General features: G+C 44.0%; 2 protein-coding genes across 11 annotated transcripts in view; both read right to left on the reverse strand.

The window, feature by feature from the left end:
* LOC119129646 (C-type mannose receptor 2-like) overlaps positions 1 to 25,680 on the reverse strand; it is a 902,042-nt gene that overhangs the window by 468,615 nt on the left and 407,747 nt on the right. The window lies entirely within an intron of this gene.
* Positions 1 to 25,680, reverse strand: part of LOC119128075 (neurexin-2-like) — a 250,844-nt gene that overhangs the window by 122,330 nt on the left and 102,834 nt on the right. For all 10 annotated transcript variants that reach the window (XM_037260157.1, XM_037260160.1, XM_037260158.1 and 7 more), the window contains one exon: positions 18,289 to 18,306. In XM_037260157.1, the coding sequence (XP_037116052.1) occupies positions 18,289 to 18,306 (18 nt within the window). The remainder of the gene's footprint in view (positions 1 to 18,288; positions 18,307 to 25,680) is intronic.

Genomic DNA, 25,680 nt, shown 5'->3' on the forward strand with positions numbered 1-25,680 from the left:
AAACTGTTATAATGCAATTTAGCTAATAGAATCTAAAGGAGTGAAACTACTAATGAAGGAGAATGTTAACATGACTGTTGTAAAAGAGTTGCCGATTCAACAAACGATTCAACAAACGATTCTGCCAAATCACGTCACGACTGAAATGCCGATTTTTTTTTTTTCTTTTCTCCAAACGGGCCAGCTTGATGCAGAACTAGCAGTCAATTACAAAATCATTACTCACTCCAGAATGAATGGCACATTCCGCGTTTGAATTTTATATAAGCGGCTGCAACGACAACAATAATCGAAAGATCCCATTTTAGGTCATTGGCACTGACGGTAGTATGTCATGATGGGGAAGAAATCGTTGCTTGCATCTGGAGATGACACATGGCAGCTCGTGGGATGGCGGAGGAGGAGGAGGAGACAATGTCACAGTGTCAGCCATTGCCTGCAACAAGGCTGGGCTGAAGAAGAGAGCAAAGTATGCTAACCTTCCATCACTGCTCGCTTCCTCTCATCCCAACGCCGAGCCTCACAATTCCCTCAAGAGGCATTTCCATCATTTTTCGACATCCCTCAACATGAATATTTGACAAGGGAGAGTCTCCACCTCACTACACACACATTTGATCCCAAGCATCCCCCGACAAGCACAATTAAAGAGTAACAGAAATGAACATTGACTGGATTTGCTTTGAACCCCTTCCGTGTTGTGATCTGATTCAATTAGAGCTCCCTCTCGTGACTCAGTCGAAAAAAAAATCGGAAAATATTATCGCCACACACAAATAAATCGATTATATATAGATTGTATATATAAATGATATGTATTTATATAAACACATTTATATATTTTATATCTTTTTTATATATTTATATATATTTTTTATATATTTTATATATTTTCTTTTTACTGAGAATGTTTTTGATTATATATAGATTGTATATATAGATTATATATATTTATATAAATTAAAAAAAAAATATATATATATAAACACATTTATATTATTTTATATATTTTTTATATATTTATATATATTTTTATATATTTTATATTTTCTTTTCTGAGAAATTTTTTTGATTGAAAATATTTTGTTGCATCGAATTGAACCGACACTTTTCATTCTATTTGGTTTTTTTACGATTAATTCCAAAATGTTACTTAAATATCTGTGGCAAGCTTCACAGACAAACGATTGTGATTAATTACAGAAAATTGTGCAGTTAACTGATCAAAAGTGATAATTGTTCTCTGGAGCACACGATGATTCATCAATGTGTCAAACGGCCGCGATGTAGCACCAACTACTGGCAAGGAAGTTTTATTTGAGATTCTTTTATTTTTTTATTCGTATAAAGCAGCTGTCTCACCGGGTCCCGCCACATTGAATCGAGGCCAGCATCGGTTCACTACCGATCCCTGGATGTGTTGATCATCATTGATATGTTTTTCCCAATTTTCGTGCTCCTCCACAAAAGGTGCACCTAAAGTCAGCTCCCATTTGAACGCCATTTGCTATCTTCAGTGTCCGTTTGCAGCATCCTTGCCTCTCCCCCCTTGGCATGTAATCCTCCCCTCCAAGTTTGCCGCCCGCGCCTCTGCACGCCATCGCGGCGCTACCTTTTCTCGGCGGCCCACTTTCCCCCTCCTGTCACAGCTCATTCTCTCCCTCCCACAGCAGCTGCGTGAAGAACAGGCCGGCCATGCCAAGCGCCATTTGATTAGCCTCGTTCTGGCAGCCGCAGTAATTGTCGGGACAAGTCCTCTCTTTCCTCCCCTCGTTCCCGCCCCCCCCCTCCTCCCTTCGTCAATGTATCTCTGTCTTTTCTTCATCAACGCCGCCAGATGAGATGCATCCTCATCAGGCTGTTCTGCATTCGGGTTTTTGATTCCTATCCTCCCACATATTCCAGGATCACAGTTTTTAAAACACACACACACACACACGCACACACGCACGCATGCACACTCACACTCTCACACAGACTCACTCACTCACTCACTCACTCACTCACTCACTCACTCACTCACTCACTCACTCACTCACTCACTCACTCACTCACTCACTCACTCACTCACTCAGACACACACACACACACACACACAGACACTCACTCTCACTCACTCACTACAGACACACACAAACACACTCACAAACACACTCACACACTCAAACACACACTCAAACACACACACACACGCACACAAACACACACCACCTCCATTTACATACTATTAGTCCGATTGCGTCAGATGGTCTTTCATTCCACACCCACATGCACGTTTTCCTATTCTGCAGGGGACTCGTGAAACAACCCGAACCAACGGTCACCCTTCGTGCCGGTTAATGACTTTCATGCCCGGCACGCATCACTTGGAACGAGCTTGAGTGACACGTGACATCAGTGGTCATGACAGCGTGGACTGTGAAGGGGGGCAGAAGGAAGTGACCTGGGGAGACACGATGAGCACACTTCTTTTGTCGTCATCCTTCGCTTACTAATCCACAACCTTTTGTTCGTACAAAGCAGCAACATGAAGTGACCTCTGCCTTACGGGGCTGGACTCCTCCAGCAGAAAACATTTTCTTGGGCAAATTTTGGATAAATAATTCAGGCTCGGCGAGAGTAACACGTCCGGCTGAAACAACTAAAGCCATCACAAAAAACACAACACGACCTCTTTGGCGACGGGAAAACTTCACCCCATCCATTTTTCAAAGTGGGGCAAGGCGGACATTTCTTTTGTGTCCTCTGTGACATCCAAAATAAAAATTAATGCGTCTTGTCGCCCGATGCATTAAACGCCAAATCGATGAGTAATGTCACAGTCATTTTTCCTCATCGTCCGACCAATGGGATGCGACGAAAATACCTGGCGCCACCCGGGAGGTTGGAATTGAGATGACGGAGCGAGGCATGCTGGGATTCCTCACCGAAAATAAAAACAACCTCACACTTGCTATATTATCGCCTAGAAACACAAACAGCTAGTCAAAGAATTTTACCTGCTCATTATCATAATCAATCTTTGTAACTGAATAAAAAAAAAAAATCCCAAAGCTTCTCCACATCTAAATAATATTACCAAGTAAACGTCCCGTATCCCGCCGCAAAATAATTTCTAATCCGATATAGTCTAAGTTCATAATTCTCAAACGGTGTCGAGAAATTGCGCGGTTGGAAAGATATTCAATCATTATAAAAAAAAAAGCGGCGCCCTGAAGGAATTCCCATCGACGGCATCGTGCACACTTTGAGGCCCGCACGTGCGGCGCCGGCCCGACAGAGGGATAAACCAAATCAGCCGCACATATAAATTGGTAAAAATGTATGAGGGCATCCCTTCAAAGTGCTACAATCATAAAGCTCAAGCCTGTAATAATCCTCCACTCCTTCAATATTTATGGGCCAACGCTCACAATCTCCCACTTCTCTTTTATTATTTGTCAGCAGAGATGATTCAGCCTCCGGAGGCCTGCTATATACACACACGCACACACATGGCGAGATTCGGGATGAAAAAAAAAAAAAAAAAAAAACAGGGGCACGGCTCATCATTGCTTATTACACCGGCTGCATCTCTATCGCTCGCCTCGGGTCAACAAACATCTCAGGAAGTGTGGCAGAGGTTGGACGTGACGGCAGGTAAGCAGCTCTGGCAAACATCTTCTGTTGTGCTTTCATATCATTTGCCTGAGCTAATCATAACGCGGCGGAGATGAATGGTGACGACCGGCGAAAAGCTTATTTGGGTTATTTGCACGTTTTGCGGCGGTGGCAGCAGCGTATGACTTTGGTCATGAAGAGAAAAGTTGTGCGTGCATTTTCGATGGAGTCCGATGGGAACCTTTGATTCTTATCAAATGTAGCTGTCAGGAATAAATGAACTGTAGACAACACAGACAGACAGATCAGAACTGTCACCCTTCATTGAAACCCAAACCGTAGTTTGAAACCCTAGTTTGAAACTCTAACCCTAGTTTAAAACCCTACTTTGAAACCCTAACCCTAGTTTTAAACCCTACGTTGAAACCCTTACCCTAGAATGAAATCCTAATTTGAAACTCTAATCCTAGTATGAAATCCTAATTTTAAACCCTAACCCTAGTTTGAAACCCTAGTTTGAAACTCTAACCCCATTTCGAGACCTTAACACTAGCTTTAAACCCTATTTTGAAACCCTAACTCTAGTCTGAAGCCCTACTTTGAAACCCTAACCCAAGTTTGAAACCCTAGTTTAAAACCCTAAGCCTGGTTTGAAACCCTAGTTTAAAACCCTAACCCTTGTTTGAAACCCGAACCTTAGCTTTAAACCCTACTTTGAAACCCTAACCCTAGTTTGAAACCATACTAGACAGACAGGCAGGCAGACAGACAGACAGACAGACAGGCAGACAGGCAGGCAGGCAGACAGGCAGGCAGACAGACAGGCAGGCAGGCAGGCAGACAGGCAGGCAGGCAGACAGACAGGCAGGCAGACAGACAGGCAGACAGACAGGCAGGCAGGCAGGCAGGCAGGCAGGCAGGCAGGCAGGCAGGCAGACAGGCAGGCAGACAGGCAGGCAGGCAGACAGGCAGGCAGGCAGGCAGGCGGGCAGACAGACAGACAGACAGGCAGGCAGGCAGACAGGCAGGCAGGCAGGCAGGCAGGCAGGCAGGCAGGCAGGCAGGCAGGCAGGCAGGCAGGCAGGCAGGCAGGCAGGCAGGCAGGCAGGCAGGCAGGCAGGCAGGCAGGCAGGCAGGCAGGCAGGCAGGCAGGCAGGCAGGCAGGCAGGCAGGCAGGCAGGCAGGCAGGCAGGCAGGCAGGCAGGCAGGCAGGCAGGCAGGCAGGCAGATAGATAGATAGATAGATAGATAGATAGATAGATAGATAGATAGATAGATAGATAGATAGATAGATAGATAGATAGATAGATAGATAGATAGATAGATAGATAGATAGATAGATAGATAGATAGATAGATAGATAGATAGATAGATAGATAGATAGATAGATAGATAGATAGATAGATAGATAGATAGATAGATAGATAGATAGATAGATAGATAGATAGATAGATAGATAGATAGATAGATAGATAGATAGATAGATAGATAGATAGATAGATAGATAGATAGATAGATAGATAGATAGATAGATAGATAGATAGATAGATAGATAGATAGATAGATAGATAGATAGATAGATAGATAGATAGATAGATAGATAGATAGATAGATAGATAGATAGATAGATAGATAGATAGATAGATAGATAGATAGATAGATAGATAGATAGATAGATAGATAGATAGAAGAAATAAAAGGTAAAGATAAAAACAGGTACAGAGAGACAGGTAGCTTTACAGAGTAAACATGACTGACACCGTGACACCGCGCATCTACGCAAAGTCTGCAATCTAAAACGACGTCTCTTAAAGTGGCCCTGAGAGGAAATGCCTTTCAGAAATGAATGCGTGGTGGGAAGGGCGAAATTGAGGACCTGATTAAAACGCAAATGGAGGGGGAAAAAAAATGATTTCCTATTTGGAGGGCCTGCCATAATAGACAGAGAAGGTAATGGGGGGAGGGACTTGCATTGTTATTTGTCTGGTTGGGGCGTTAAGCTATAGCTCCTTATTATAGGACATTCCCAGTTTCTGCTCCACTATCTCCTTTTTGCCACCACAGACGGTGAGGACAGGGACTCCTCGACCAGATTACCAAAATGAAACAATCCTAATCTCTCTTCACAGCTAATTACACCCAGAAGAAAACATTCCAACGCAACCGCATCCTTCCCGTCGGCGGAATCGGCCAAATGACCTTGAAGCTCGTCAAGGAGACGAGCCCGCCGGCCGGCCGGCCGGGGCGGACTCACTTTTCACGCCAATCAAAGCTCCTTGCTGTGAACCTTGGTGAGTTCAACATTAACCCTGAGTCAGATGGTGAGCAGAAGGGTCACGCCCACGTTTGCTGCCCTCTCCTTGTCCTGCTCACTCATCACCTCCAAAGTCCCGACCCGCTCGCGGTGTTTATTCTGAGCCGCCCGGGAAGTGGATAGAATGTCACTTGCTTGACATCCATTAGGTCCGCGTCACCCGTAAATCCTCGCTCACATGCGAATGCTTTGCCAACGGCCACATAATTACATTTCAAAGACGCAGCTCGCGTTGACCTCCAGGAGGAGCTTGCCATCGTAAATAACGGGCGCCGTAAATCTTATGCACATGTATGCGCCGGTTGGAGACCCACATGTAGATTGAATCAAATCTCGGCGCGCAAATGTTATCACGAGGTCGTGCGGGGGCAAGGCCATTCGGGGCGCTCTTCTCCACCAATCAGATGGCCGCGATTCAAGATGGCGGCAACGTAGCGCCAAAATGGCTGGTCGCCATTCCGATCGAGTTTAATGAAGCAAACTCGAGGTGAGAAATGGCTTTGGTTAAGACTATGTTGAATTATTAACAAGTCTACGGGCGAGGTAAACAGATGTGAAAAGACAATAAATGGTGAGAGATCCCACCGGGGGAGGCCAGCATGTGCTTGGCCATATTTTTTGTATGAAGGCCAAGCAAACGACTCTAGCCGCCATCTTAGAATTTCGTCCGATTTTGGAACTCGGAGTAAATAGTCCCGGGTCTTCACTGGCTAATCCAGACCATCGCACATAATGAGAACCAGCATGTGAGTGATCGGAGTCTAATTAGTTCCCCTTTTGGGTCCATCGAGCGAGCCCATTTGTTGGCTCATAGGTTCCCGTCTCTGTTCCTGCACCTCAAATGGTTGTTTTACTTCAACATATTCTTGTCGAACAATCTTGTCATTTGTGGCCACTTGATTAATAGAAATAGTCCAATTGTATTTCCAGTCTCATACAGAAGTCTGTCTCCATCTGTTCATCGCATCACTTTTCAAAAAGAGGCAAATAGATCCAAGAATGGAATCGAAAATGGCAGCAGCTGCTAGCGCGGGCTAATGAGTGAAAAAGGGAACGAGAGGCTCTAATTGAGGACATGTTGTTTTCCAGAGGATGCCACAAAGAGTGAAAACATTTTTTTTTTTTCGCTGTCTCTTCAGCATCAAATTAAACAAAGCCCAGAAGACGTCTTATGGCACTGGTTCGGCCATGGACTGAAAACTGAATCGTTGGATTGAACTAGCTTAAAACAACAGAGCTCACCAAAAAGCTGTGTTTTGAATCAAATTAAACATGCTGGCTCGAGTGAACGATGTTGGCAAATTCCAAAATGGAAATATTCCAAGCGAATAAAAGGCAGGTGTTTGACACGTGTGATTTCAACACTTCACAAAAGTCCAAAAATCAGAAAGTTTTGCTTTCGTTTGGTGAGCAAAACATTGGCACCCGCAGAACTGGCTGCATCACTCCCACCGACCGAATAAAACGCGAGCCGGTGCCAGGCGATGGCACCAACGCCGTATCACCATGGCGACTGGCTGAGCGGTAGCTCGTATCACAGCCAGCGGCGGCGGGAGGCCAATGGGACGGACCTCGACCGGATCACAATGGACCCCACTGGGTCGTCCATTGAAGTTACGGAAGCTCAGCGCATTATAAAGCAAATTCCAAAACAACATCAAAGTTGAGATCCAACACGGAGACATTAGAATTTCAAAAACAGGAACAAGTATTGATTTATCATCATCGAGGCTGCCACCAGAACCAGATTGGTACCATCGTTTATGTATACAGCATTCAAACATGATTGCACATTCCTAATTGCCGCCCCGCTGATCGCCATGGCAACAAAGGCTCCGAGCGTCACGTCAGAGTTGCCGTTCCGTTGTACAATCAATCTTTCCTCCCCCCTCGCTCTAATTTCCCTCATTAACTCTGAATCAGATATTGAAAAAAGTAAGTAATGCCCTCATTCATTTTTAATAACATTCATCTGAGATTGTCGTTACTCAAACTCCCCCTGCTTCGCTTTTTTTTTTTCCGTCTCCAAAACCTGCCACTGGGAAGGAGTTTGGATTCGAAGGCCGCCGCGTTGACGTTTTCAAACGAGCGGTTGCGTGAAAGTGTGACGGTGAACAAAACCATCCGCCATTCCGACATTCGACCTCGAAGGCGCGGCGGCTAAGAAGGTTGCGGATCATATATCGCCACATTAATCACAGAAGAGCTCAAGACAGCCTTGACTCATCTACCAGCTACAATAGGCCAAGTATGCCGCCATTTTCCCCAAGCCGGCGCACATACGTACGCACTTGACATTCGTCCTTGCTTACTTGACCTCTGCTTGACGTTAGCGAAAACGCCCCCCGCGTGAGGCCGTTCGGCCGACGTACAGTGTCGAGTCAATAAAAGCGCGGCCGGAGTTCTCGCCGTCTTATCAGGCTCCCCGCAGCCTTCGTCCTCGCTAACGGTCAATAGTTGGAATCCATAAGTGAGCGTCTGACGCAGGCTGAGGTGTCAAGTCGTCCCGGTAGCGCTGTTAGCGCCGGTTAGCAAGCGCTGGATGTTAAGTGTTTGGTGTATGGGGTGTCGTCGTGATTCCAAGCAGCTGGCCGGCGCCACGCTGTGTTTCTCGGGAGGCGGCCCACTGAGCACGGCCGCCGCGTGCGAGCGGCGTGTTGCAATACGTTTGTGCAAAGCACTCTCGGCTGCCCGCGTGATGGATACGCCTCTTTGTGGCACGGGTTAGAAGGCATCCTTGATGGGAGAGGCCAGCCGTTCATCACTCGCCGGCTCGCGCCACCTCCCAAAGCCCCCCCCAACTATCCATTCTCGCCATCTCATGACAAATTGCTTACACAAGAAATGTGTTCTTGGACTTTTGTGCCATTTTTCCTCCTCCCCCCCACAAGCCTTTCTTCGTCTTTTCACCTAATTGCTTCTTTTTCTTTCTTTCCCTCCGTCTCAGCCTTAGAGCTGACCATCTCTCATTGGAAGCGCGCTGGTTAACAATTTGCCAATGTTTTCCCATTTACTTTCAATCTACGGCCATTTTTGCTGAAGTAAGCCGAACGCTAACTGTGTCACGAGCTACGCTAAGGTCGAAACTCAATGACAAATCACAACGCTGGCGCCGCGGGGACGGTCATTGCGACGACGGCCCCTCGGGGAACAAGACGACGACTTTGAAAATGTCGTGGAATACCATCGGTAGTCATAATGAAGACACTATCTCTTGCTTCTAAGACATGGACATGCTAATGCTAACGGTTAAGCACGGACCGTTGGCATTAGCATGTCCACAAGTGATTTAATGAGCCATTTTGGCAGTGCGGATTTAATCTTTGAAACTACCGGGACCATCAACTAGGTGTTCTCAGAACTGGCGGCTGGTACTTTGCCCGACAACGTATGAAAACGGAATTTTCCATGCTTAACTACTTGACTTTAGCCGCGCCAGGCACGTGCAAACGCATCTCGGCAGCCTCAGAAAGAAAGTAGGTGTTGATTATGTACACACACGTCCCCCTTATGAGTGGCTGCAAAATCATTTCTACTTTGTTTACCCACAGCTGACAAAGAATATACCCGGGGATTTATGCGCTTCCGTGCTTCGTCGGTCGGCGAGTAAGTGCTCCCTCCGCCGCAACTCATCCACTTATCTAGCTGACGAGATGTTAAGTGAAATGCAAGCCGGCTGCGGCGTGGCACCTCGCTGTCGCCGCCCATGCTCGCTATTCGCCGAGCAAAAGGAGCCAAATTAGCCTCCCTCGCAGGCAAAGCAAACGACGTCCGGGATGGGAAGCCGGTACCGCCGTCAATAAGCTCGTTAATGGGGCCAGCTTGATAAGCGGACTCATTCATCATCAATTTCCCCGGTAAGGCACGACGGGAACGAATTCTCTCCTCTTCAGGCTTAGGGAGGAGGCCGCCCCGTCCTTGATGATTAATTTGAATATACACAGCTACGTCAACATTAATACTGATTGCTGATTAAGTTCCGATCCATTACGCTCGCTCAACCAAGACGCCGTGGCACCCCGGCCCACCCTTCCTCTTAATCCATTTATTCCTCTCCATTTTCCTTTTGTCTCATTTCTCCAGGCGCTTCTGAGATTGGTGTGCAGCCACCCGAGGGACTTGTTGACAGGCTTCCCTTGCACCCGAGGTTAAAAAGTCACACACAAACAACAGTTAGCGCTATCATTTTCCTTGCCAATCATCTCCAAAGCAGACCTCCGTGTCATGTTCTGCGGGTTTATTGTCTGGCAACTATTTCAGGATCAGCGCTTAAACATTCTAGATGCGGAGTAAAGGTCACGAAATAATGGAACCTTTTCCCAACAGAGGAAACCGATAGACGGACCAATTAAATCCCTTATATCATCCTTGCTTGATCTTAATATCCTCAACTTTCCTTCGCGAGGATTTTGAATAGTAAGCATGTCGGGCGCATCGCTCACAACTCCCGTTCACGCTGACGCGAGTGTGAGGGGTCATTTAAATCAAGCCGGCGAGAAGCGTCGTCTGAGGTCCCTGTTTATCACGCTGTCACGCCGCAGCCATTACGAGGACCAAAACATGATCTCTTTGCGGCGCCGACGCTTCCAAAAGGGTTCTTCATCTCCGAGGTTAGCCCTCGCCGTGACAGCTCGGCTTTTTCCCGTGCATACAAATGGCCGCCCCGCTCTGCTCCCGTCCCATCAGGTAGACTCGCGGCAGCGCTCTGGCAGCTGGCTTGGCGGCTGCTGCTGACAAGTGGATAAAGAGCCTCGCGCGGGTCAAAGGAATCAGGATCGCAGATCTCGAGAGCGACATATCAAGCAGTGCGGGCGGAACATTTTTCCACTGTTGCTATGACGATGATGGAGTCGACGATGAGCCGGACAGGTCAAAAAAGCCGTCATAGGGAATGACTGACAACCTGCATGAGTGCATATAAAGAAGATGTGTTGGAGAAAAAGCAGTGTGCCATCTGCTTCTTATCTGCTTGTGAAATTGCCCCTCAACTCAAATGGAGCCCAAAAAGTGTCAAGCTTTGGCGTTAACGAGGCAGGAGGGATGCCATTTGATTTGTTTACAGATTTGCCGGGAACTTGGATAGCGCTACTGATCCCAGAGTGAGATCGCAAACTTAACATAGCCACAATAACACACCTCCTGTCTGGCGTTATGAATCTCCAACGTCTCGGTTTTGTGCACGCTCCTCGTGAAAAAAGATGCTCTTCAAGGTTCTATTCAACAGTTAATGGAAGGCAAAACTGTTAATGCTAAAGCTACTCCAGCAGTAATTACGCCGCTTTGTGAGCCCTCTTCATTCAACCGAGCCGCTACGAGGGTTTCGTCTTCCCACTTCGGCGGAGGCTTTGAAGGAACATTTACGACCCAGACCGAGGTTTTTCATATGTCGCTTGTCGCCTTAGATCGATAAGACGGAGACGTGATCGCCACATTGCTGGCGTTTTCCACATCCGTACTGCCGGCTAATTGAAGGCGGTGATAAATCTCTTTTGGCTCCAACTTTAATTAAGTTGCCTCTTTTAATCACTTCTGTAGACGACGGCAGCGCCTTTCTTTTTACTCCCAATTACTCAAAAAAAAAAAATCCTGTGATGGTCTAAGATGGAATCCAAAGGGGATTCAGTCTTAGGGGAGAGTCACTGATGCTTTTGGAAACACAAAAAAGTGCCTTTTGTTTGTTGCTGCCACCTGCGGATGAGAAAGCCAGCCGAAACTATTCTTCAAATCGGTCTCGCCTCAACGTGTTCTCGACGTCAAGCGTGCCTGCCGGGAGGCCTCATTAGTCCGGGAAACCTCGCGCCACGCATGGACGCACCGACGCTCGCGTAAAAGGCGTCACGCGTCCGCCGCCCTGACTGCGCCACGTCCTAAACATTCATTTACGGTTGACACAAGTTGAGTCAGGTGAGCTGAGAAAAGACACCAACAGATTGGCGGCGCCAAAGAGACAAAGCGGTGAGCACGCCGGGGAATGGCGGCAAGCCAAAGGAGCAGCTGCTTACGTGCCAAGCGGGGGCAGCATACCTGATGGGAAGCCGTTTGTTGCGAGTGTAGTCATGCTGACCTCGTTCTCATCATGACAAAAAAGAGCCAACAATCATCCACCACTCAATGGAACGGCCATTGTGCTCCCGCCGCCATGGCCACACCGAGGCAGTACGAAACCGAAACAATATAATATAGACTCCTCGCAGAGGATAAAGAATATACAATATGACTTAGAGTTCCGTTATATTGAATGTCTAAATGTGCTGCTGCGCTTCGATATGTGCTTCCAATCACGAATCAGAATTAGCATTAAGCTAGCAGGCTAAAGATGAAGAGCAGTAAGTTTTTGTTTGCTCAAAGATCGGTTATTAGCATTTGCATTAAGCTAGCAGGCTAAAGATAAAGAGCAGTACATTTTTCTTTGCTCAAAGCTCTGTTATTAGCATTAAGCGAGCAGGCTACAGATAAAGAGCAATACGTTTTTGTTTGCACAAATCTCTGTTATTAGCATTAAGCTAGCAGGCTAAAGATAAAGAGCAGTACATTTTTGTTTGCTCAAAGCTCTGTTATTAGCATTAAGCGAGCAGGCTAAAGATAAAGAGCAATACGTTTTTGTTTGCTCAAATCTCTGTTATTAGCATTAAGTTAGCAGGCTAACGATAAAGAGCAGTACGTTTTTGTTTGCTCAAAGCTCTGTTATTAAACACCAGGGGATACAAGAAAGTCATTTCCATCTGATTTGAACATGAAATGGCTGACAATTGGCATTTCCCGGAAAGAAAACTGCACCCCGCCGCCGCCCCTGCCGTCAGCAAACAAACACGCCCCGCCGACACAGAGCAGCTCACAAGGAGGCTTGTTTGCAGCATCACTTGTCGTGAATAGACGATCGCAAAGCAAATCACGGCGTTATTGTTGACTTGAAAATGACAATCAGCGGTGCATTGTCGAAGACCTCGTTGAGAATGGCGAAACAATAGCAGAAAGCCTTTTCCCTGAGCCACTGCTGACATAGTACAATACATTGTCTGGTATATTATACGTACTCGGGCATTTCTCCAATCGTATTTTTGAAGAAGACAAATTGTTACCAACGGAAAGACAAGTCGTACCAGTTCACCAAACAATCAAATGTGATTCATTTTTCTTGCCAAGATGGCTCATCATCGTGACTAGAGCAGACACATTGAAGCTATTAAAATGAAGCACAAAAAACATCAAACACAAATTCTTATATGTAATGCACCAAAGTTGGCAGGCGTATGTTACTTGTCACTCATCAAAATGTGTACATACATACATGAAGAAAAAATAAATAAATAAAATACATACATACACACATTCATACATACATACATACATACATACATACATATAATAATGTTAATAATATATGCACGGACGGACGCACACACGCACGCACGCACACACACACATGCACACACACACATAAATATATATATACACTACCGTTCAAAGGTTTGGGGTCACAAAATTGTTTGGGTGACCCCAAACTTTTGAACGGTAGTGTATATATTTATTTAGATAATTATTTATAGATTATATATATAATCTTCTGTGTAAAAAATCTTATAATATATATGTATACTTATATTCATAGATTTTTTATAATCTTATACAAATATAAGATATAATTTATAATATTTAATTCATAATATTTTATTATAATAATATTTACACTACCGTTCAAAAGTTTGGGGTCACCCAAACAATTTTGTGACCCCAAACTTTTGAACGGTAGTGTATATATATATATATATATATATATATATATATATATATATATATATACACACACACACACGCACACACACACACACACGCACGCATACACACGCACACACACACAGAAACACTAATACATACATACATACATACACACACACATACATACACATACATATATTAGCCCTTTTGGTTCCTCCCCTGGCCATATAGCGCTTTCACTCAGCTCTGCTCTTCAAGGCTTCTCATGTCTGTTAAGTCGGCCTAATCGTACAACATCGACTCTGTATTGCGTCTCCTTACGAGTGGCGGGCATGGCAATCATCACACCCACTCCTCCTCCTTCAAGCGCCCGCTAACCTCAGATCCACATTAAGTCAAGCTCCTGAGTGTGAGCTCAAGACGGCTGCAAACTAAAAGCGCAATCATCAACGGGGTGTTACGTTAATGCCCAAAAGTGTGCTTCACGACCAGCTCTCGTGCATCCCTGCAGGTGTCCCTAATAAATAGGCCAGTCTATACTGTATTTACAGCCAAGACTAATTTTACACACTTAAGCAACACACAAACAACATGCAGCGTGCATTTTGAGTCCCAGCACACGTGCGTGCAGATAAAGATAAGAATGCAATTCCAAAAAGGGGGGGGGGAAGAAATATGGATTATGTCTCAGGAGGAAATCTGCATCCTACACACTGCAAAATGAAGCAACTTCCTGTCGCTGGGCAGGAATTACACATGAGGATTTGAACAATTTTCTGCCAATGACACTATCGCAAGCTATTTCCGGACACACGTTTTAATTAAATGTCGTGTTTGCATCGTGAAAAAAAATGTAAGCGAACGCTTTCGTCACTCAGTGAATAAGTCTACACCCCCCCCTTGCTCAAATACTGTTTTTTGTGGCTTCAAGACCAATATAAATCATTTGTAAATATTTTCAACCTAGTATAAATACTGCAGTGACTTTTGTGACATCACGCGTACACTAGTGGCAGTTAAAAGCGGCAAATCCTCCCCCGGAGAAAACGACGAAAAATCGTCTCCTCCCTCTTCACAAGTGACGGCGTGGCACAGTCTGCCACGCGATCTCATCTTCCACGGCGGAGCCTCTCGAGCTCCGGCAGCACGACGTCGGCAAATCAACAAGGGTGAGAGACACAATGAGGCTGAGATGAAGTTGAGGGTGTTACGCAACACTCGTCGGCGTCGTTAATTAGTGACATGGCTGAACTCTTGCGAAAATAACATCATTAAATTTTGAACATGTTTTGCTTCCAAAGCATCAAGTTGACATTGCAGTGGAGATTTTTCTTTTTTTTTGACACTTTCCGTAATTTGTTGGGTTGACTGTCATTTTGCTCCTTTGCAGTATATGTGGAGCTGCACTTTATCGGTGACATTACGATGTCATCTGTCCTTTGGAACATATTGCACTTAATTGCTCGATGATCTCACAGACGGCCATTTTTTTTTTAACAAGCACATATGTCAAGCACTTTAGCTCAGGGTAAAAAAAAAAAAAAAAGACATCACCACAGTGTCCACCTGTTGTGGACAAATAAGAGACAATAACGTTTTTGTTCGCATCATAAATCTACAATCGTCATTACGCATGGGCCATAGAATCCAGTTAATGACTCACAATATGAGTGACGTGTCGTTAGCGTGAACTGTGTTCTACGAGGACCTGAAGACGAGAATCCCGATCTAACCGTGAGTGACCCTGACCTTGTGTCCTCCATGTTTGCGCTGATAACACTCGGGGTCCACCGGGCCTCATTAATCACCTCCCTGTGTACCAACTCGACAGCTACACGGCAAGAACATGGGCGCGTAAAAAGAGATTTTTTCTAGTCCCATATGGAATCTTCTCATGGAAACACTGAAGCGGCGAATTTAATCATGCGGGGGGCCAAAACTCAAAAAGTATTTTTGGCTGTATGTAAGTTGAAGAGACAAAGAATTTTAAAACTAAATACCAAAACTAAAAAAACTCAAATTAAATAGACGAGTTACAAACTTATACCCGCTTCAAATAAAACAAAGCAAAGATGAAATTCGTTAACGCGGCCTGTAGATGGCGCTACAGGTGGATTGTGGGTGCAAATAAGGGGTGTCAAACTCATTTTTATCACGGGCTGCATTGTAGTTATAGTTTTCTTCCGAGGGTTATTATGATTGTCAACATCTTCTAAACACAGTATAGGCTACAAAACAAACCGATGAATAACTAGTTTTGAAATCAGAGACGAGTAAAAACGGCTCAAATATTTGAAAAAGACTACTGGTAATAAAAAGTCCAAGAAATATCTCTATCTCAATTTATAATTTTAGTAACGACATGGCAAATTTGTCTTCGCGGGCCAGATAAAATGATGTGGCGGGCCGTATCTGGCCCCCGGGCCTCGAGTTTGACACCGCTGCCTTAAACGGTACAAATGAGCATCTCTTGAACGGCTTTTTGCCAGTGGGAGGGGTTGAGCGCTTGAACCGGACTCCTCCAACAGTAATTATCGCAGGTAGTTCATTAGCGACCGCCACTACGGAGATGTGACCGCATGCTCGGCGCTCGCCGGCCATTTGTTTGTGGCCCTTTCAATCAGGGCTGGCGGCGAAGATAACCGCTGGCATTTGCATGATAAAGAGCATTTTTTTTTCTTTTTTTTATGAGTCTGACTAAAGAGCGCGTTGTGATGATCAAGGTGATGAAAGCAGTTCATAAATGAGGAATGTTCAGATTCACAGCAGGGATGTTCCTCGCCGTGGCGTGTCTGTGTTAGCTCGGAATAAAGCCGCTTACAGAGCAGAATAATGAATTCCCCAACTGTGGATGAATGCATAATACCAGATGTCGGGACTTTTAAACAAACAGCTCCGAGCGCCGCCACTTTTTGTTTTTGAGGTTTGTCTGACTGTTGCCGTTCTGTAGGGAGAAGGCAGAGGAAAACAATGTGTTCTGCTAAGTGTTGCCCTCCGCCCGGCACGCCGCTCCCATCCCCCGCTTTCGCTTCCAAATTGCGGATGCGCGCCTCGACGAGCGTTCTCCCGGGGTGAGCGGGCCAATCCTATTGCGGCGCTCAAGCAACAGCGAGGGGGGGGGGGAGAAATAAAAGGCAAACGAGAGATGCTAATCGTCCACCGGGTGGAGAACGCTGTTTTGGGACGCTGAGACCGGCAGATGCACGGAAAGATGTTTACATCGCTCTCTCAATGTCATTTGATGGCATCTAAAAGGTATGCAGATGAAGATCTCTGCTTTCAGCCTGCCTGACTAAACGTATTTAGCCCCATGAGCAAAAAAAAAAAAAAAAAGAGAAGACAACCCAAAGCTGCAATCGTCACGACTTGCACAACAGTCACCAAAATGGCCGTCACGACTTTGAAGAGCAAAACTTTGAAAAGTGAAATAAATCCAAGCTGATGCAAAGATTTTTCTCGCCGGACTAATCCGGCATAACTTTTGGGTATCCTCATGCGGCAGACATTTGCAACTTGTTTGGCAAACATGCCTTTGACAGCATGTAATATGCATAATTGAATGCTAGCTAATATGTACGTGCTGCGTATGACTTGTTGGCTCATTACGTGCAGCCAACTGCCTAAAGTTATACGATTATACATTCATAGGGACGATGCTCAAAAACCTAATTACCGAAAAAAGACGTAAGACTGACATCAGCAAAAAAAAAAAAAAAAAATGGAAGGGGGAATCGCCACAGGCTGGACTTTTAAACTGAGCTCATCTTGCCTCCTCGCCATTTTGGAGCGAGGCGTCGATATGTTTCATTAGTCCCTCCGTCCCGGGCCTCTTCCTCGTCCGTGAATCCAACTAATAGAAAGCTAGTCCGCCGTGACGTGTCAGCACATATTCGCTAACGGCTTCAAATACAGTAAAACACGGGACAGACGTTTGGTCTTCGCTTAGTAAAAGGCAGACACAGGCAGACAGGCAGTGTAATAACCTTGTAAACAAAATTAATGAAACACATAATGGCGGCGAGGCTCAGGCAGTGTGCGCCGCAGAAAATTTACATTTACATTGGAAAGCAATGCAGCTTTGGGCTGGAGGACATAGGGGGGGATTTAACGTTGTCACGGTGCATAAAAAACGGTAAACACCCGCCGTGGCCGAGTGAATGGACGTCACCGGATAAGGGAAGAAAATTTCAAAAGGAGACTGTTTTTTTTTTTTTTTTTTAAAATGACAGAATATAATTTGGAGGTCCAACTAAGATGGCCTGTCATCATCAGCACCAGTCATGTGACTACTTATGTTTCCCTTGTGTTACTTATATTGTATGTCATATTGTCTTTCTTATGTTTTTATATGTAAAGATGTACATATATTTAATAAATAAAAATGAGTAATAATATAATATAATATATCTATCCATTTTTTTATACCGAATATAATATAATATAATATAATATAATATAATATAATATAATATAATATAATAATATAATATAATTCAATATCCATCAATTTTTTTATACCGAATATAATATAGTATAATATAGTATAATATAACATAATATAATAAAGAAATAAATCATTGCCGAGGTACAGGCACATTTAAACAAGAAGCTAAAGATGGCTCGCGAATAGGAAATGAGTAGGAAATGAGTTGTCTTACCGCTTTGAGATGAGTCACCTGAAAGAGAAGAGAGAAAATAAAGATGAGTATGTCACCTCAACAAAAAAAAACAACTAAGAGAACATCAGATTCACGGGCACAAGGTGCTGCAACTTCCACACTGGAAACCACTCAATGAGATGCCTTCAAAAGACCAGGAAAGCATACTTTCTGAGTGTATTTACATAAAAAAAAATTAACATTCCTCACTTGTGCTCAACTACTAGACAACAAAATGAAATTATTTTCCTCCCTGAAAGAGAGACAGTATTTAATGGCATGGATAACGGTTAAATTATGACAAGCCCTAATTAGGAACGGGCAATTCGGAAGAGTAAATAAATCATCAACGTTAATTGCGCTCGGCCACACATCACGTCCGCATGCATTATTTCTCAGCGGCTCTTTGAAATACCGACTGTCAGTCAAAGTGTCGCTCAAAGTGGAATTAGCATAGCCGCGCCGTGCCGTGCGTCGGTTAAGACTTTTACTGCACCCTTAACAAATCCTAAGGTCCGACGGCGTGCCGATCTCACGGTTGGTGGGTGGGGGTACTGAGCATAGTCCAAAGACCTGGCGCATCGGAATCCCACCCAGACCTGGCGTAGCATTAAGAGTGAATAATTGCCAACATTTAAGCTGACTCCAAGAAGATTTTGAAGGCTTCAAGTCAGAATTGAGGACTCTGTTTTAATCCAGGCTGTTTTAAATCATCCATCCATCCATCCATCCATCCATCCATCCATCCATCCATCCATCCATCCATCCATCCATCCATCCCCGGGTCGGGTCATGGGTTAAATGCCCCCCACCCCCTCAAAAAAAATATTCACAAAAAAATATATAAATCACAAAGATGGAGTCCCTTCTAACTGCATAACAAGAGCGTAATTATCTATTTTTTCATGGTTATTTACAACTTTGCTGCTGCAGCGAGAGGCGACGGGAGGAAGCGGCGTTGCCAGGTAACAGCCACAGAGGCGCAGCCTTGGCGGAGGAGCGTTTCGGTCCCACCGAGCGCCGCTTCCCGGCGAGCTTGAGTGGCTCTCGAGATGGAACGGCGAGGCGCCATCAAAACACCAGGCGCGGCTTTCACAAAACGAGTGCGGTTGGAGACAGAAAGGCCCAAACGGTGTCTTAAAGCCAAAAACCAGTCAAAATGGCGGCTGGCGCTAAATGCTAACTGCTTACACCGAAAAGCTTCGTGGACTCGGTAAGGTTAGGACCGGTTTATGGTTTTGGTGGGGGGGGACGATACACCTTCCCGTCAATGGGTCGGTGACGTGACACAGCTCAACCGGTACCGACGGGGTTTCCTGTCCTCCCGCTAATCCCTTGGACTGGATGCTGAGGCTGCAGCCTGTTAATTTGCCAAATCCCCTTTTGCTGCTCTTTGCTCATCCCTCTCCTCTGATATCAAGTGGCTCGCAACAGGATGCCAAAGATGGAGGTGGTCCAAAGCAGAATGTGTGTAAGCAGAATCCAAGCAGTCTGTTTTAAATCTTTCCTCCATATTTGATTGCTTATTTTATGAAAAGCCCCTTTGCAAAAGTGTGGCAATGTGTAATTTGAGCCTGCCAGTGTGTGCCCGTCAAATGACACAACACTAAATGACTTTTTTTCGAGACAACAAAATGGAGATTGCAAAAGGATAAATAATCAAATGGCCCAAAAGCCGTGTCACTCGGGCTTTGGTATTAAAGTGTCAACCTTGTCATGTTTATATGTCTGTGAGGACAAAAGCATTTAGAAGGGGACACTACATTTAGGTGCAAAGCTTCTAATGGAGGCTTGTTTAATCAGTGGCGAGTTGAAAGCTTCAAGATGGTGGAAATGAAAATTGGAAGTAGTCCCTGACGATGCCTGTCGGAGGCGCCGTCCAAATTTGCAGAGGTTTCCACTGCAGAGAAAAAAAAACTATTTTGGGTGGAGCTAAAAACGCAATTTAAAATATAGATTATTGATGTTTTTTGGAAACAGTGTTAGCAAAGCAGGCAAAACCGTTTGTTTTTCCTTCCATTTTGAAATTGTGAGAACAATACAATGGACGGCAGTTCTGTCAACACTTATTTTTTTGTTCTTAGAAAAACGCATGAAAGCCAATTTTCACCTCAAAAAAACGTAAAATGCCCCAATTGAAAAAAACTATTTTAAATATTTTTTAAAAATTCTGGAATTTATTTTCATTTAAATGTGTTTGCTTTCTTGAAATGTATTTATTTTCATTAAATTTGTTTGCTTTCTTGAAATTTTGACCTTATTTTTAAATACCTAATTAAGAATCTGTTGAGGGGAAAGTTAGGCGGAGCCAATAAAAACAACAGTTCTACCAAAGACTCTGGTCTGGGATTTAGTTTCTGGTATTTGTTGGAGTGAGCCACTACCAAGACTTCATGTGTTGGATACGTACTGTGCAAAATTAACAACGCGTGCTTACAACGCCAACGCTTGATTAAATTATTCATTTGAGACCGAAGCCGACAATTAATCAGCTGGGTCAACGGGATTAACTGGCTCTCGCAATGAAAGCCCCAGCATTTTTGATTTTTTTGTTTTTGTTTTGAAAAAGTGAAAAAGTTTCATCATGCATAACAATCCAAACTAATGCAGGTAATCTCCTGTCCTCGGTATCGTGTTTTTTTTTTGGTTTTTAAAAGGCCATTGGCAATTTCCACAATTCCTTTGGGTCGAGTGAGACATTTACGGATGCGAAATGAAGACGCGAGCGCGGGACGGACACGGCGCTTCCCCGAGGCGTCGTCTTGTGCTAGTTTATGAGTTTCCTCCGTCTCCACGTGGCGTATTTTTTTTAATATGCTCGTCCTTCTGGAAATCTCTTTTATTCAATTAGAAGCGTCTAATTTGCGCCTCAACGTATTTCATTAGGCCTTCCTCCTCCCTCACTGAGGGGATTAGCTTCTCCTTCCTTTTTATTTACGGCATGCCGAGACATCACATTCCTGCAGGAGGGCACAAGTCAGAGCAATTATTTTCCTGCGGGACTTTAACATCTCAGTCATCCCTCCCCCATAAGAGTGTTAAATGAGCGGACATTCCGTTCCCTCCGCAGCTATCAATTTAGCTGCAATCTACATTTTCCATACCGAAGCTCTAAAATCCCGGCCGGGAATCGAGTATTCATGCGAATGGTGAATCAATGTGGCGCCAAAGCGCTCATTTTGAACTGTTTTGTAACTTTAAAACGTGTCTGTCCAATTTCTATTCGGTATTGACGGACGTTTGAGGTGTCCTTGAAGGTTTGTTTGGAAAATGGTTCCAATTAAGGAAGCGCCGTCTGGGAATCCGTGGCTGGATTTTGCTCTTTTTCTTTTCTTGTAAAGCAAATGCGGCATTTTTTTTAAATGTATTTTTGTGAGTCATTAGTCATCCCAACAGCTTTCCTCACCTCGCCGCCTTATCTGCGATATAGCGCCATTTGCTACTATATGTCACCCATCTCACGTGCCCCCCCCCCTCCCCTTGGTGGCCTTAATTACAACTTGTAAAAACCCGACCTGGATCCAATTTCCACACTGCCCTCAAGATGAATGCCCCACTGGCCAAATTTGATTAAGTTCAGTTGAAATTACGCGTGTCAATGTGTGTGCGCGCCATTTTTAACATTTGGCAAAGGATGGGAGGAAATAGTAGAATTTATCAAGACTGAAACGCATCACAGAGATGCTCAAAGTCGAACGACAAGTGGAGTCAGCATTCAAAATACAGGCAAGGACAAATGGTTACTTTGATTGGCAAATCGGTCCATCTCCTGGCTACGGCAACTCCGATTGGACAAACTACATTACGCATACGGTCATTAAAAGTTTTAAAAGTCGTCGACAGCTTTTGCTTGTCGCAAAAGAAAAAATTCTTAGTAGCAACGTTTACAATGCAGCTCAGTGAGATACGGGCTGAAAAGAAGATTCTGTTGTGCTAGTTTATTGTATTATTTCTTCTTTATTCTTTCAGTTCACCTCAAACTATTGTCTCCGTAAAGTAAAGAGAATTACAACTTTCTAAACTTTGAATTGTGTTTTGTTAATTATGTCAAGGACAAAGATGTACTCGGGTCAGATTTGTCTTTGTCAATAGTTTTATAACACATTCCCTTTCTATCCATCTATTACTTTTGTTAGAACAATTATTTTGTTTATTTATTTAGTTATGCGAAGAGGGACAATGCACATCAGTATAGATACAAAAAATTTTAAAATCAAATCTTTTTGATGATGATGATAATAATAAAGTTTTCAATCATTATGGATAATTGTATTTATTGTTTACTCCCACGACAGGGTCGAAACAGTTACGCCGCATTATAAAGTAGAAGATCCTCATTCGAGGTTCATTCTACCAAATTTCGGCAAATTCATTTGAAAATGTCAAAAGTTTTAATAAATCAATGAATTGTATGACTTGTATGTTTATCGTGTACTGTGTCTCGTCACCGTGGGATAGGGGAAACGTAATTTCGATTTCTTTGTGTGTCTTGGCATGAAGAGATTGACAATAAAGCTGACTCTGACTCTGAATCATTTTTTTTTAATAACTTGAAGGTAGGAACTTAAATGGTTATCCGCAAGTCCTCAAAATCGGTACCAACAGTTCATTTGATTGAAAAGTTGCAGTTCGAGCTCGATGCTACACCAATTAGCATACATTTGGCCGACAGTTGAAGCACTTTGCCAATGTGACTCAAAACTGCATGTAATTCCCAAATGATGATGACGAGGTTGTTGTTGTTGTCTAGCGCAGCGGCCCAAAAGTGCTAAACGTTGACGTGATCCGCGCTGTCACTTTCTCTAAGCGAGGCCGCCAATAACGACTGGGAAACGCCGCGCCCGTTTCCGCCTCACCTAAGAGCGGCGGACCGACGGAGCGGCAACGACCTTCACACACCTCGCCGCTCAAGGTCCCGCAGCGGCGCCGCCGTCCAGCCCTGTCAATCAGCATCAGCCCGCCGACTGTAATTACGCCATTGGAATGGACCCGTCATCTCGCGCCAGCCGCGATAATGAACTCTTGAGATTGGTGATTAGACCAGACGGAAAGGTAGAAACTTTTGAATTTGCTTTCATGTCTTCGTTTCGGGGCAAATTCTGTGAAATTCATTAGAAATGAACAAAGCGCTGCTGGATCCATCCTCTTTCACAAAGAGCCGCGGCCACACAAAGTCCAGAAAGTGCCCTCGGTGAGCTCCGAGCGAGATGGCTATCGTGACCCGGACCTAGTCCATTACATTGCGGGCGAGATACGAATCGGGCTCAATACTGCCTTCATTTTCCCGGCGCTATCTTCAAGGAGATCTACATTAGACCTGCTGGCGGACTATCTCCCAAGCCTCGCTTAATTTCGTTCTCACTATGCATCTACCTGACTTCAGAAATAGAACAAATTTTATGGAAACAAAATGGACCGTGGGTGAAAAGAATCTGCAATACCAAACCTGAGATGTTAGAGCTTGTAAGAATTTCTTTTTTTATATATATATATATATATATATATATATATATATATATATATATATATATATATATATATATATATATATATATATATATATATATATATATATATACACACTACCGTTCAAAAGTTTGGGGTCACAAAATTGTTTGGGTGACCCCAAACTTTTGAACGATAGTGTAAATATTATTATAATAAAATATTATGAATTAAATATTATAAATTATATATAATCTATGAATATAAGTATACATATATATTATAAGATTTTTTACACAGAAGATTATATATATAATCTATAAATAATTATCTAAATAAATATATACACTACCGTTCAAAAGTTTGGGGTCACCCAAACAATTTTGTGACCCCAAACTTTTGAACGGTAGTGTATATATTAGTTGCCTGAGGTCTTTGCGATTAATCACATTCTATCCAAAATCTCATAAAAATTCAAAAGTGGTTTTCGGCTCAGTTTTTATTTTCAAGTATCACCAATTAAATGAAAGTAGCATTACGTTTGTTGACATTAGCTGTTTTGACAATGCTGCATACACTAGCAGTTAAATAAAATATTTCCTTTTAATCTCAATTTAAAGCATTTACAGTAATCAAAGCAAACTAAAACTCATTACCACTGTCAGGGCATCATGGTTATTCTCTTTGTTCGATAAAAAAAAATAATAATAATAATAATAATCATGAAGATGCCAACGCAATCATGGCCTTATTGTATAAGCAATAACCGGCTTGTTAATTTCAGAAATAGCTTCTGGGCGACTGTTGGCGTGGCACATGAACACCTCGTAGTCTGCTAACTTTCCAAATACGATGAATGGCTGCTGAATTGGAAACATTAATTTTATATAGATGTGACTAAATCCACCCGCAAGCCGCTTCTTTCCATCTAAAATTTTACGCTAACCTCTTTGAGCCACATAAGCATGTTTATGAAGCACTTATATTAAGAGGCGTCTTTTTATTTTCGACGGAACTGTTGGCCGTTTAATAAAAACATGTTGCCTGCCCAGCATGCGGGGTCGGAAGCGCTCTTCCAGACGGCCAGATAAAGATCAGCGGTGACCAAGGCCTGGGGTTCGTCCTTGCATCGGCGGTGAAGGGCGGCCGCGGCTTTAAGGAGACTCGCCATTGATTTTTCCCCGGCCCTCTAATATGACGGCTGACGTGACGGCCCCGCGATCGTTAACGGCGGCCACGGCCTCAGCTAAACACACGCCTGGCTACTTTTTCCGTCTGAGCGAAGCAAGGGCATGCAAAGCAGAAATATTTTCACAAGGGGGGGGAGGGGCAGCAGGTAATTTGCTAATGTGTCAGATGTTCTAAACAGCTTTATTGATTTTTTTTCCCCCCCCTTTTTGGTTCAAAGCAAAGCATATCAATCCTGGAAACAAGGTGATCGATAGAAACGGCCGACTGGGCAATGTTCGACGAATAATCGGCCGCTTTCCTCTGTAACTGATTTGTATTTGCATGCGTCCTTCGTCCGAGTTGATTTCACGGATCTCGTCCGAGTGGCTTACGGACTCGACACGAAGCCCCCTTCGGATCGATGATGACCTAATGTGTGATTTCACGTTCATCTGGTTCATTCTACGATCTGGACGCACGCACGGCCGTTGACAAGATTACGGCTGGAATAAACAGCCAGGGCAGACTTTTATGTGCGGAGGAATGTTGAGGGGGGGGGGGACGTTATGGGGCGAATGGCGGCCTTGAAGTCTCGCTGGACCATTTGGATGAACTTATCTTTAACCGTACAGAAAATAGTTTGAAGGGCAAATTTTATTGGCATAGAGCAATTTGACTGGTTTTGTCGGAATATTATTTCATTTTGCACCGAAGGGGGATAGACCGATACAGGCTATTTATTTGCATCTGTATGTCTATTTTGGGAATCTCAGCTAC

This window comes from Syngnathus acus, chromosome 10 (genome assembly GCF_901709675.1).
Source record: "Syngnathus acus chromosome 10, fSynAcu1.2, whole genome shotgun sequence".
In the NCBI taxonomy this organism is placed as follows: domain Eukaryota; kingdom Metazoa; phylum Chordata; class Actinopteri; order Syngnathiformes; family Syngnathidae; genus Syngnathus; species Syngnathus acus.